Source organism: Spermophilus citellus (genome assembly GCF_964194105.1).
Source record: "Spermophilus citellus genome assembly, chromosome: 17".
Lineage (NCBI taxonomy): Eukaryota > Metazoa > Chordata > Mammalia > Rodentia > Sciuridae > Spermophilus > Spermophilus citellus.
In genome coordinates, this window is record NC_138199.1 from 48,385,977 (window position 1) to 48,398,638 (window position 12,662).

The 12,662-nt window shown below is 34.3% G+C and overlaps 1 protein-coding gene across 3 annotated transcripts in view; it reads left to right on the forward strand.

Annotated features, from left to right (window-relative positions):
* SPAG9 (sperm associated antigen 9) overlaps positions 1 to 12,662 on the forward strand; it is a 134,993-nt gene that overhangs the window by 46,312 nt on the left and 76,019 nt on the right. For all 3 annotated transcript variants that reach the window (XM_081270602.1, XM_081270603.1, XM_081270604.1), the window contains 2 exons: positions 1,826 to 1,920; positions 8,811 to 8,961. In XM_081270602.1, coding sequence (XP_081126728.1) covers positions 1,826 to 1,920; positions 8,811 to 8,961 — 246 coding nt within the window. The remainder of the gene's footprint in view (positions 1 to 1,825; positions 1,921 to 8,810; positions 8,962 to 12,662) is intronic.

A 12,662-nucleotide genomic window follows, 5' to 3' on the forward strand; every position in this document is an offset into this window, starting at 1 on the left:
AGTTGGTGCTTAATAAATGATAGCTACCATTTTGTTGTTAGTCTTTCTCAGTAAATGCTAATTTATTTGGGTTGTTAATTTCCTTATTTGAACCATTTTGGAATGTCAGAATATCATATCTCTAATTATTTGGTCAGTTGTTTGAGGAAGGTTTAGAATCCAGCATTTACTAAAATTTAAATCTTTATTTAAGCATTTAAAGCAAAAGTATCAATCTAGAATGAGCTATTTGTCAGAGTTGTTTTTCCCCTGAAAGTTCTTCCTGATAAAAGAAGAAAACAGCTCATTTTTTCTGACTTGCTGACATAAAAATAATAGCTGCATTTCTACAAAATTGTTCTTAAAATGGAAGTAAGTTTAAAATTAAAATTATGTAAATTTAAGATTAAAATGTTTTCACATACCATATCTGTGATTCTATGTCTTTTGCTTCTGACATTTTCTGTTTGGACTAGGTCCTTTTTTTTTTTTTAGTTGTAGATGGACACAATGCCTTTGTTTTATTTATTTTTATGTGATGCTGAGGCAAGTACTCATACTGAGGCAAGTACTCTTCCACTGAGCTACAACCTCAACCCTGGACTAGTCTTAATTGAGGAACATTCTGATTCATTTTTTTATTACATTTGCTTTAATAAAATTACTTATTTTATTTCATGTATCAGAGTACATCTTATTTGATAATAATTAGCACCTTAAAATTAACATATTTTGAAATTTTTATACATAGTAGAATTTTCACAATAAAAATAAATGTTTGAGGGGCTGGGGTTATGGCTCAGCGACATAGCACTTGCCTAGCGCATGCAAGGCCCTGAGTTTGATCCTCAGCACCACGTAAAAATAAATAAATAAAACAAGGGTATTGTGTCCAACGACAACTAAAAAATAAGTAAATGATTGGAATTTTTTGCCATTTTTTATGTCTTAATTTCAGATTTAGTATCCTGAAAAGTGGAAGTGTAGATTATCAAGAATCAAATAGACTATTAGAATTTCTTAACAGTTAATGTACTTTATTTGTTGTTTTGGTAGTTGTTGGTTTTGCAGTTCTGGGAATTGAACATAGGGCTTGTTCCATGTTAGAAAAGCATTTTGCTGTTGAGTTACATTACCATCGCCAGTTTATGTATTTTATATTTTTCAAATTTTCACTTTCATATTCAGCTTTACTATTATATGGTTTCTTACCTAAGACTTATGGTGTTCTGATTTTTCATTTGTAAACTATTATTAACAGATAATTATATTAAGTAATGACCAATAAATTATCAAACGGAGAAATATTTTTTTAGCTTTCTTTCAACTAAATCTACAGAAACCAGAAATATTTTGATATTTAATATTTGAATTGTTTAACTAAACAGAAACGATCTTTACGCTATTAATCACTTTTAACATGGAAAAGATCAACGTATAAGTTTCACAGGTTTTGTTTCTCATTTTAGTGAATGGGTTTCTTAAATGCCATCTATTTTTAATCAGCAGTCTCTTATCACCTCCTCCCAATGTCTATATACCAATTCATATTACTTATGTCAGTATTGTTTCACTTAATGTCATCACTTATTATTTAAAAAGTTCTTTTCCTGTTAAGCAACATATTGGTACTTCTATGGACACTGGCATCTAAAACATAGTCATTAGCATATTCCTTTGCCATGAAAAAAATTTCATTTCCTTCATTTTTTTAAACATGGAATTGGGTAACCTGATAAATAAGAAAATTATACAAAAAAATGTTTTCCTTGGTATAATACTATGCTTTTATTTCCAGGTATTAGTCTTAAATTTTGTGATTTTTTTTCTTTCTGTCTTTAAATAGATGATCCATAATTATATGGAACACTTAGAAAGAACAAAACTTCATCAACTCTCAGGGAGTGATCAACTAGAGTCTGCAGCTCATAGTAGAATTAGGTAAGCTTTGTTAGACATTCTGCCTTGAGAAAAAACGAAATAAATAATCTGATTGTTTCTGGGTTTTTGTGTTCTCTAATCCTGGAACAATAGTTAGGCTGGTTCAAAAAGCTCTCCACAGTGGTTGGAATGCTATAGGAGAGAATAGCATGGAAAAATAGAAACAGCTTTCATTATTAAAAAGATAAATTATGAGCCATGCTATTATAAGCAGCATGTTGAGGTATTTTGATGTTTATGATTCTTCATGGAGATTATGCAGGGTCTAAAATTTTCTGATTTGTGAGAATGTTGAAATTTTAAATTTCTTCATTAAATTGGACTTTTTTGGTCCAGAGAGGCATGTTTGAAGGGGTTAGCTAGCCATCTGTTTGATGTAGGAGTGTGAATAAATTATGTAGATCTCTGGGCCTTGTATCCAATGAGCTAAGCCAGGACTCTCAGTGGAGAGGAAGATAGTTAATAGGCTGGCTGTCGCTCTGGGTTGCTGCATAAATGGTAGGAGCAGCCGCTCTATGGTTATTAGGTGGGGAGAGCGGAATGACGTCATCACTTGGGAGCCGCTGCAGGACCGAGTGGAAAGCTGCTGCTGATGGCATTGTTTTTGTGGCAGCAGCTGAATGACAGATCCTCACTACAAAGATACCCATTTGGCCCCCGTGTAGGCCTCCTGGTTCGGGTGTTTCACCATGCCAGCACAGCGCCATGAGTCCTGGATGCATGCTGCTGTTTGTGTTTGGCTTCGTTGGCGGGGCGGTGGTCATTAATTCTGCTATCTTAGTGTCTCTCTCTGTTTTGCTGCTTGTGCACTTTTCTATTTCTACCGGTGTGCCAGCTCTGACGCAGAACCTGCCAAGGATACTCAGGTACTCCAGTCTCTCTTAGAAGCCCCTGCTTACCTGGTTTTTCTTAAATTTTAGCCACTCTGATCTGCTTTGTAACCATTTCTGTTGCAGATTGAAACAATGGAAAATGGCCTGAAGCTAGGACTATTCTTATTTATAGTAATTTATAGGTCACCACTTAGGAATAGCCCGTTTTGGACCAAAGAAAAGGATTTTCATATTGTACTTATACACAAGTACAAGGTCAATGTGGTCTTATTTTAAGCAGAATGTTCAGAGTAAAGGGAGAGCAAGAGTAGAGCACTGGTCCAAGTTTATGCAATCTCTGGATTTAGCTTCTGAATTTAAAGGCAAATATCTTTTATGCTGGATCTTGAAAACAATTACAGGCAATAGTTTATTACATATCAATTATCATTTGACTGATGAAGGTTCAGATATCATTTTACATTTTTAATAATAGCTTTTTCCTCAAAATATATATATATTTTAAAGTAAAAGGATTTCAAGTTTTTAGAGCAATGAATGCATTTATCCCATTATTTACACATCAAAGTTGTGAAAGCTTTACAAAGCCTATTCACTATTGTTTTGTCAGATGTCGCCCTTTCTTCTCTTTGTAGTCCTGGGTGACAAATATCCGTGCCTGCTTGTGGGGGTAGTCATTAATCTCTATAGCTTTGCTGCTGCTCACTCTACTTGCAGCCTGTAAGAGCTATCTTCTATATCTTAGAGGTTTAAGGTTTTGATTTATTTTGTTTTTTAGTTTATCAAACTCCCAAGTATTCAGTTTGCTCAAATTTATGCTTGGGGTATGGTTTTAAGTGAAAGTTCATCTTGTATAGATTTTATTGATTATTTAAATGGCTACAAACATTTAAATCCTAACTATAGGTTTAGACAAATAAAGAATTAGTTAGCTCTTATCAGTGTTCCCTTTTATTCATAGACCAGTTTATATTATGTTTTAGTTTAAGGCCCAGAATTAGATTGCACCTGTGGCCTAATACTAGATACATGGTCACTTGTTTTCTTTCCTAATGTATAAAAATTAGAAATAGCCTTATTACTTGTGTATACATGGTCATTTACTTTCTTTTCTGATTTATAAAAATCAGGAACAATCATTACTTGTGTATATATTAGCACATAAAAGATTTGTACATATATGTATATATATTTAGGTTTTGAGGAAATTAATAATACTCAAACTACAGAAAATGTAGAATATTAAAATAAGGCTGATACTTAGGAGCTTTCTTAGTCTTAGCTTCCATTTGAGACAAGTGCTATGCAGTGGGTGAGAGGCTTTGAAGTTGGGCTGCCTGGGTATAAATTGCTCTGCCTCGTGTGATCAGTCCTTGGACCTTTGGCAATTTGCTTAATTTCTATGTGTCTGAGTTTCCTTCTCTGAAGGTACTTGCCTCATTTAGGTGGTTTTAAAAACTGAGCAAGATTATTATTTTGTTTTTAATTATAGTTGCAAGATATGTGGTAAACTATTATATGTATATGTATGTTTTTATCCCATTTTTAGTAGAACTGTTCAAACTCCAGCTGTTTTATTCATAAAATACTTTGATTAAATTTTAAAAGCTGCATGACACAAAATTGATTTGACTAAAGATAATAGTCTTCAATATTAAGGTTACATTGTCAGAAAGTAGGTAGCACCAAGTAGTAAGGTCAAGGGAAGAAGCACACGGTGGTGGAGTTCATAGGCCTGACTTTTATTACCATCACTGCCAGTTTACTACTACCCAGAGCATCACTTTTCCTATTCTGTAAACTAGGAAAGCAATATCTATTTTCTGGTAAGGATTGAATGAGATAATATAAATAAATCATATAGCTCAGTACCTGCCACATGACAAGTGTTCGAAAAATGTAATCTTTTTTTTTTTTTTTTTTTACTGTCCTTTATCTACAAAGTAAATTTTACTAGATTAGTTGTATTAAATGTGAGTATAACTAAAAAAATTACTTCAAAAACATTTATAAAATAAGCTAACAATTAGCCAGGCATCATGTCACATGCCTGTAATCTGGGCAATTTGGGAGGCTGAGATAGAAGGATCGAAAGCTAGAGACCAAAATTATATTGTTATATTGTATGCATGTATGAATATGTAACAACAAATTCCATCATTATGTACAAGTATAATGCACCAATAAAAAATGTGGAAAGAAAAAAAAAGTTTGAGGCCAGCCTGGGCAATTTAGGGATTTCCTTAGCAACTTAGGCCTCTTTTAAAATAAAAAAGTCTGGGGCTGGGGATGTGGCTCAAGCGGTAGCGCGCGCTCGCCTGGCATGCGTGCGGCCTGGGTTCGATCCTCAGCACCACATACAAACAAAGATGTTGTGTCCGCCGAGAACTAAAAAATAAATATTAAAAATTCTCTCTCTCACGCTCTCTCTCCTCTCTCACTCTCTCTTTAAAAAAAAAAATAAATAAAATAAAATAAAAAAGTCTGGGGATGTAGTTCAGTAATAAAGCATCACTGGGTTCAGTCCTCAGTACCAAAAAACAAAACCAAAAAAGTTAACATTTAAATAACCATCTCAAAAATGGATATGTGGGAGTAAAGCACTTTTAAAAAATATATCATAAGGATTTTGATAGTTGATGATACCTTTGTTTCTATTAGACAGTAATATTACTAGACAGTGACAACAGATGTTTCAATGTAGGGGCTTAAATCTGCAACTTAGTATTTTTCCACATATATCCCATTCTTTGGTTGAATTTCTTCTGTGAATTTTACTGAAGCATTTAACACATAGATTAGCAAACACACATGTACCAACATAATACAGGACTAATATTTGCCTTTTAGAATTTCTTTTCAAAAGTAGGATTCTGATGAACTTGCATGGTTACATGGTTCATAGTTACATAGTTCCCTCTCTCAACTCTTGTGTAGTTTTTCAGTAAAATGAGAGTATGTAGTAATATTATTTTTCCAGAGTTGGAACTTGTAACCCAGAGCATTGTTGATGCTCTTGACAGATTGCTCTGAGTCTCTGAAAAGACTCCTTTCTACAGAGTAGTTTCTGAATGACTAATAAAAGCAAAACTAAAAAGGTGGGAATTCTACCATTATTTTTGATTATAGATTTAGTAGGAAAGTATGAATTGGACTCATAGAAGACTCCTTTCCCCAGTAGTTTTAAACTTTTTCAGTATTTGGTACATTTGAAAAATGAATTGTTGGCTTTCATTTAGGAAGATAATTCTAATGACTGATTTCTATTTTGTTTTTTGTTAGCAGTGTGATGGATTTGCATGAGGTCTATATATGATCTTCCTATATTATCTTTGCATCTTAGGTTAGAGAGCTTTCCCTTAGACTCAGCCAAATTCAATTTCCACCTTCTTTCTTTCTTTCTTTTTTAACTATTTTAGTTGTAAATTGACACAATACCTATATTTTATTTATTTATTTTTATATTGCACTGAGGATTGAACCCAGTGCTTCACATGTGCAAGGCAAACACTCTACCACTGAGCCATAACACCAGCCCATCAATTCCCACTTTATATGTAGGCATTAAGGTATGTTAGAAAATAAATAAAGGTCCAACTAGTATTTCTTAGAACCTTATATTTTCTGTTCCCAAAATTTGTTCCCCAAAATTGGGATAAACATCAAATTGACAAATTTTCATTTTGTCAGTGAAGAAAAATGAAGAAAAAAAAATCTAGCTCCTAACAACAGTCACCATCATGTAATGAAAGAAAGGGCATTTTAAGATCAAAGAAGCAGAAAAGATGTAGTTTAAAATAAGGTTCTCTGAGTTGCATGGAAATATGTACATGTATGATATGTGCTATATTTACCACTAAGGAATAATCAGTGATGCCTTTTTTTGTCATTGACTTAAGAAAATTTTGTTGCTGACCAACTTCTGAGAATAACTGATTTAAACAGAGTAACTGACTTTAATTTTTGTCATCTGGTTATTCTGGCAGCTCTTAGTTACAAATTTATATTTGGTATCAAAATCTAATCTTTTATTGTGCTGTTTACCTGTATTTGAATTGTTTTCCCAGATCAAATAGGAAAAAGTATTACATGTGTAAAGAAGTGATGAATAATTAACTTTGATAAGAGAAAGTTCTATTTTTTAAATTTATTATATTTCTTTATGCATATAACATTGATAAAGTGCAATCTCTCAACCTTTTACTTCACTTAATCTTTTTTTTTTTTTTTTTTTGGTACTGGGGATTGAACTCTGGGGCACTTGACCACTGAATCACATCCCCAGCCCTATTTTGTATTTTATTAAGAGAGAGGGTCTCATTGAGTTACTCAGTGCCTAGCTGTTGCTGAGGCTGGCTTTGAACTTTCTATCCTCCTGTCTCAGCCTCCCAAACCACTGGGATTAACAGGTGTGTGCCATCATGCCGGCTCTCACTTAATCTTTAAGAAGGCATTCTGAAGCTGGGCTTGGTGGCTGTGACCCAGTGACTAGGGATACTGAGACAGGAGGATCTCAAATTCAAGATCAGCCTGGACAACTTAGGGAAACCCTATCTCAAAATAAAAAGGACTCGGAACATAGCTCAGTGGTAAAATGCCCCTGGGTTCAATCCCTAGCACTGCAAAAAAGAAAAGAAAAAGGCAGCATTCCGACATACCCTTTATATTAAGTAAGGGCAGGTTTCAAAACTTAAATTTTATTGTATAAAAATGAACTTACAAAATAAAAGACTTATTCAGCCAACTAAAATGTTTCCTGATTTTATTTATAACCTTATTGTTTCTGTTCCAACCTACTTTATTTAATTAATTAATTATTTATTTTTGTACTGGGGATTCAACCCAGGGCACTTAACCACTCAGCCACATCCCTAGCGCTGTTTTATTTTTTCATATTGAGACACAGTCTTGCTAAGTTGCTTAGGGCCTTGCTAAGTTGCTGATTATGGCTTTGAACTTGGGATCCTCCCTCAGCCTCCTGAGTTGCTGGTATTACAGGTGTGTGCCACCTAGCCCAGCTTCTAGTTTCTTACTAGGAGAGGTAGGGGTTCTGGGAGGCACTAAATCTTTAGTGTTTTTAATTAACAACCCAGGATGACTTGTTAGTAGACTTGTTTCCACCCTCTAAAAACACTTTCATTTAGAACTTTTTGTACATTAACACAAGATGTGTTTCTTGTTGAAATTCTATTAAAAGTATAACTCTTGTTATACTTTAACAAGAGCATTGGAAAGTCAAGAGTTTTATAGAATTCTTTTGGCTCCTTGAAAAAAAAATGACAATAGTTTTTTTCTCATATGTACTGTGCCTATAAGGAATTCGTATAGTGATCTGTAGAATAATAGAATTTCACCCAGGTTTGGTGGCTCATGCCTGTAATACAGATGTAATCAAGGCTGAGGCAGGAAGATCAAGATGAGACCCTGTCTCAAAATTTTAAAATACAACAACATTAAAGGACTGGGGATGTAGCTCAGTTCAGTGGTAGAGTGACCCTGAGTTTAATCCTCAGTTAAAAAAAAAAAAAAGAAGAAGGAAGGAAGGAAGGAAGAACTTCCTGCTTTTTAGGGAGTTGAGTTCTTTTTTACCATTTAATCACTGGCTATGATTCAAATAATGTAATGATTTTCCTCTAGACCAAAAAGGATACCTTGAAAAGGCTTCAGTAAACATGCAGGGATTAGTGTGAGGATTTGGAAAGACTAAGTGCAGGAGTTGGGCTCACTTCCAAAGGAGGAGATTGTGCATCCACCTATGGCTACTCTAAGCATGATTGAAAACTCACCAGACCAGAACACTGCATTCTGGGCAAGAATCTTATCAGTAACATGTAAGATTTTCTAAACAGTTTCTTGACACTCTTCTTAGTTAATTTTTGAGAACGAATTGAAACTTCTGAAAGTGTCCTTTCTCCTTGGTAGGTCTACCTGTTCAAATGGACAGACAATATTATTTAAGAGGATCAATCCCAAAGCAGTGACAATTCGGGTTTATGACTTGTAGTCATGATCAATAAAAATAAATTATTGCTAATTTTTTCTCCCCTCTCCAAATAGAAAAGAACGCCCTATATCCTTAGGAATTTTTCCATTACCTGCTGGAGATGGATTGCTTACACCTGACACTCAGAAAGGAGGTGAGACCCCAGGATCAGAGCAATGGAAATTTCAAGAATTAAGTCAACCACGTTCTCATACCAGTCTGAAGGTAAGCTTTATTTTGTGGAAATTGTCAGTTTACATTTCATATGCTTTCTTATTCATATAGAAACATTAGACAACCAAAGTATTATAAAATGTAATAGTTTGTATACATTTTAGTTTATAAAATTGATGCCTTTTCTTTTTAAGTTAGAAATGAGCTCTTTCCAGGGTTAGTTTTCTATCATCCTATTTCAAGTTACATAGAAAAACAAGGTTAAACCTTGTTACATCTTTATTAGTAATGACAAAATTATTTTCTATTTGGTTTAGGCTACATACATAATATGAATTTAGGGTGGGATGATTAGTGAACCTCATTTTTTAAATATTTATTTTTTAGTTGTAGTTGAACACAATACCTTTATTTTTATTTTATTTTTAATTTTAGTATGCTGAGGATCAAATCCAGGGCCTCGCACGTGCTAGGTGAGCACTGTACTGCTGAGCCACAACCCCAGCCCCTTATTATGTTTTTTAGAGTTAAAAATCATTGTCACCCAAAATCCTTGATTCACTGGTAGAAACTTGATAATTTAGTAGGGCTTCATTCTAAAAACAAAACAAAGGCCAAAGGTATAGCTCAGTGGTAGAACACTTGCCTAACATGCTCAAGGTCGTGTTCATCACAAGAAAAGAAAAGATGTAAAAACAAACCACTTTATAATGTACAAAAGTGCATTGTAACTGGGCTGATGGTGATACCTGTAACCTGTGCTACTCAGGAGGCTGAGTCAAGAGGGTAACCTGAGCCCAGGAGTTTGAGACCAGCCTGTGCAGCATAATGAGACCCTGTTTCAGAAAATAAACAAAAATTAAAAGTTATGTTCTATATTTTATAAAATAGGACATTTATGAAGGGAATATTGATTATAAAAATGCCTTGTTACATTATATAATCAACTCTCTGTGTTGCAAACAGGCCATTTGTTCTGAATACAAATGAATTAGTTGTATATAATTTCCTTTTCATGCTGTATTTTTTCCATAATCCTTATCATGACCTTAGTACTTAAAGATATCACTCACTATCTTCTAAAATACTGTCATTTACTTGTTTATCCTTCTCCATTTCCCCCCAACTGGGGATTGAACCCAGGGCCTCATGCATACTATGCATACTAACACTGAGCTACACCTCTAGCCCTTTTTATTTGATTTTTTGAGAACAGGGTCTTGCTAAGTTCTCAAGGTTGGCCTTGAACTTGTGATTCTTAGTGCTTATCAGGTAAGATTAAAGGTATGCATCACTGCTCCCTCGCATTGTTTGCTTTGCTTTATTCTCTCCACTGAGAACATAAATTTCATCTGTATCCCTGGCACTTAGAAAAATGTATAGCTAGCATATTATAGACAATATATAAATGTGTACTGAGAACATGTTTTTCAAATGAATTTTATGTTTTAAATGTTAGAAAGTATCTTTTAGGATAAAATGGTTTTTCTCTCAGCTTCAGTTGGTAGAAACATTCAAACTAATGTTGTTGACCTTTGGAATGTTCTTAAAACAGTAAGCACATAGCAAATATTTGGTAGCTCTTGTCCCACTTAAAAGTATTTTCAACATTAAGGTTTACCCTTGGGCTGGGGATGTGGCTCAAGCGGTAGCGCGCTTGCCTGGTGTGCGTGCGACCCGGGTTCGATCCTCAGCACCACATACCAACAAAGATGTTGTGTCCGCCGAGAACTAAGAAATAAATATTAAAAATTCTCTCTCTCTCTCTCTCTCTCTCTCTCTCTCTCTCTCTCTCCCCCTCTCTCTCTCTTTAAAAAAAAAAATTAAGGTTTACCCCATTTTTTTCCCCCTTCTTGCTCAATTTGTTAGAAGCCAATTATGTTCAATATTATTCCACTGTGGAAACACTAGGAAACACTCTCAGTTTTTACTCCCACAGCCATACTGGCTTTTTTTAGCCTGCCTGTAGGTTTAGTAGATTTTCAAAATACCCATCGCCCACTTGCCATATCCCCTTTCCCAAAACAAAATTAAGTAGGAGGGATACTTTTAGTATATCAAAAATATATACCAGGGGCTGGGGTTATAGCTCAGCGGTAGAGAGCTTGCTTCATACGCATGAGGCATTGGGTTTGATCCTCAGTGCCACATTAAAAAATAAATAAAATAAAGATATTGTGTCCATCTTTACAAAAAAATGATATATAGATAGATACACACACACACACACACACACACACACACACAGAGCATATGGTAACTATTTTAAAGCTAACGGTTTTCAGGAACAAGATAGTACATTGTAAAATGGCACAAGTCCTGTTTGCACAGTGTGCTTTAAAAAATAAATAAAATAAAGATATCGTGTCCATCTTTACAAAAAATTATATATAAATATATATATATATATATATATATGTAGATAGATATAGATAGATATCCACACACACACATACATACATACATACACACACATAGCATATGGTAACTGTTTTCAAGCTAACAGTTTTCAAGGACAAGTGGTATGTTGTAAAGTGGCACAAGTCCTGTTTGCAAAGTGTGCTTATTAATAATTAGGACTTATTTTGTTTTTCGCCTAAACCCTTATAATCAGATGTTTTTCTCTAACTTTACCAAGACCTAGGTGACAAGGACTGAATTTACTGGTAGACCCTATCCCAGGCATGTCACATACTCTCTCATCTTGGCTTCCATGTGATTCAGGAATTGAACTAGACTATCTCTAATTTAAAATATCCTGCTATTCTCATTTCTCCTGAGAACTTTGGGGATGAACTAGCTATGTTTAGGGCATTAAAATAAATGGGAAAAATATCAAAAGTTAAAATTATAATTAACATTCATTTTACTAGCACTCTTTCGGTAAATAAGTTTAAGGTGAAAATATTCTGTAATAAAACCACATGATGAGTTATAGTTAAGGAAATGGAGAACAAAATATTAGAAAACTTTGTAGAGGAAAAAAAAACAATAAAGGAGACTATAAAGTTACAGACTATCTTTGTTGCTATATTGAAATTACCCATTGTGGGAGCCTTGTGGTTAGTGAGATTATAAATAATTCAGTGGGTTTTCTAGGAATGATGTGTGTCTAGAAACTTCTTAAAAAAAAGAATTTATACATATTTCTTGATTTATCACATTCTGTGGAAATCAACAAACAAGTAAACATAAGTTAAATAATAGCACTGCAAGTATTGTTAAGTGCTATTAAGAAAGCAAGGTAAGCTAGAGAGTAGTCAGTAGGGAAAGGTGTTTATCTTAGAGTGACGGCATGGGGATGTGCAGGTAGGTGTATGGAATGGTCTGGAGAAATAAGTGTGTGAGGAAGATGAGATAGCAACTGTAAAGACCCTGGGCTGGACACATACTTCTGTGTTTGAAGTTTTGTTGTATTTTTCTTTGTCTGGTTCATCTCAGATTTTTGAGTCCTATCTCCTCCTGCACCAACATCCCTTTTGTCAAAGGTTTCCTAAAACATCCCTCTTTCCAAGTCTAGTAGAAGATTCTCTGGCTTTACCTAGTTAGCAGCATTCGAATACATTAAACTTCTTGAAAAGTTTCTTCCAGTTTGCTTCCAGGATACAACCACCCCCTCTCATTGTTTTTTTTCCTGCCCCTTTTCCCCTGATGGTTTCTTCTACTTTTTGTCCTCTAAATGTTAGAATATCACAGGGCACATAACTCAGCCCATCTCTTAATCTAGATAAGTCAAGTTCCATGTCTGCGAA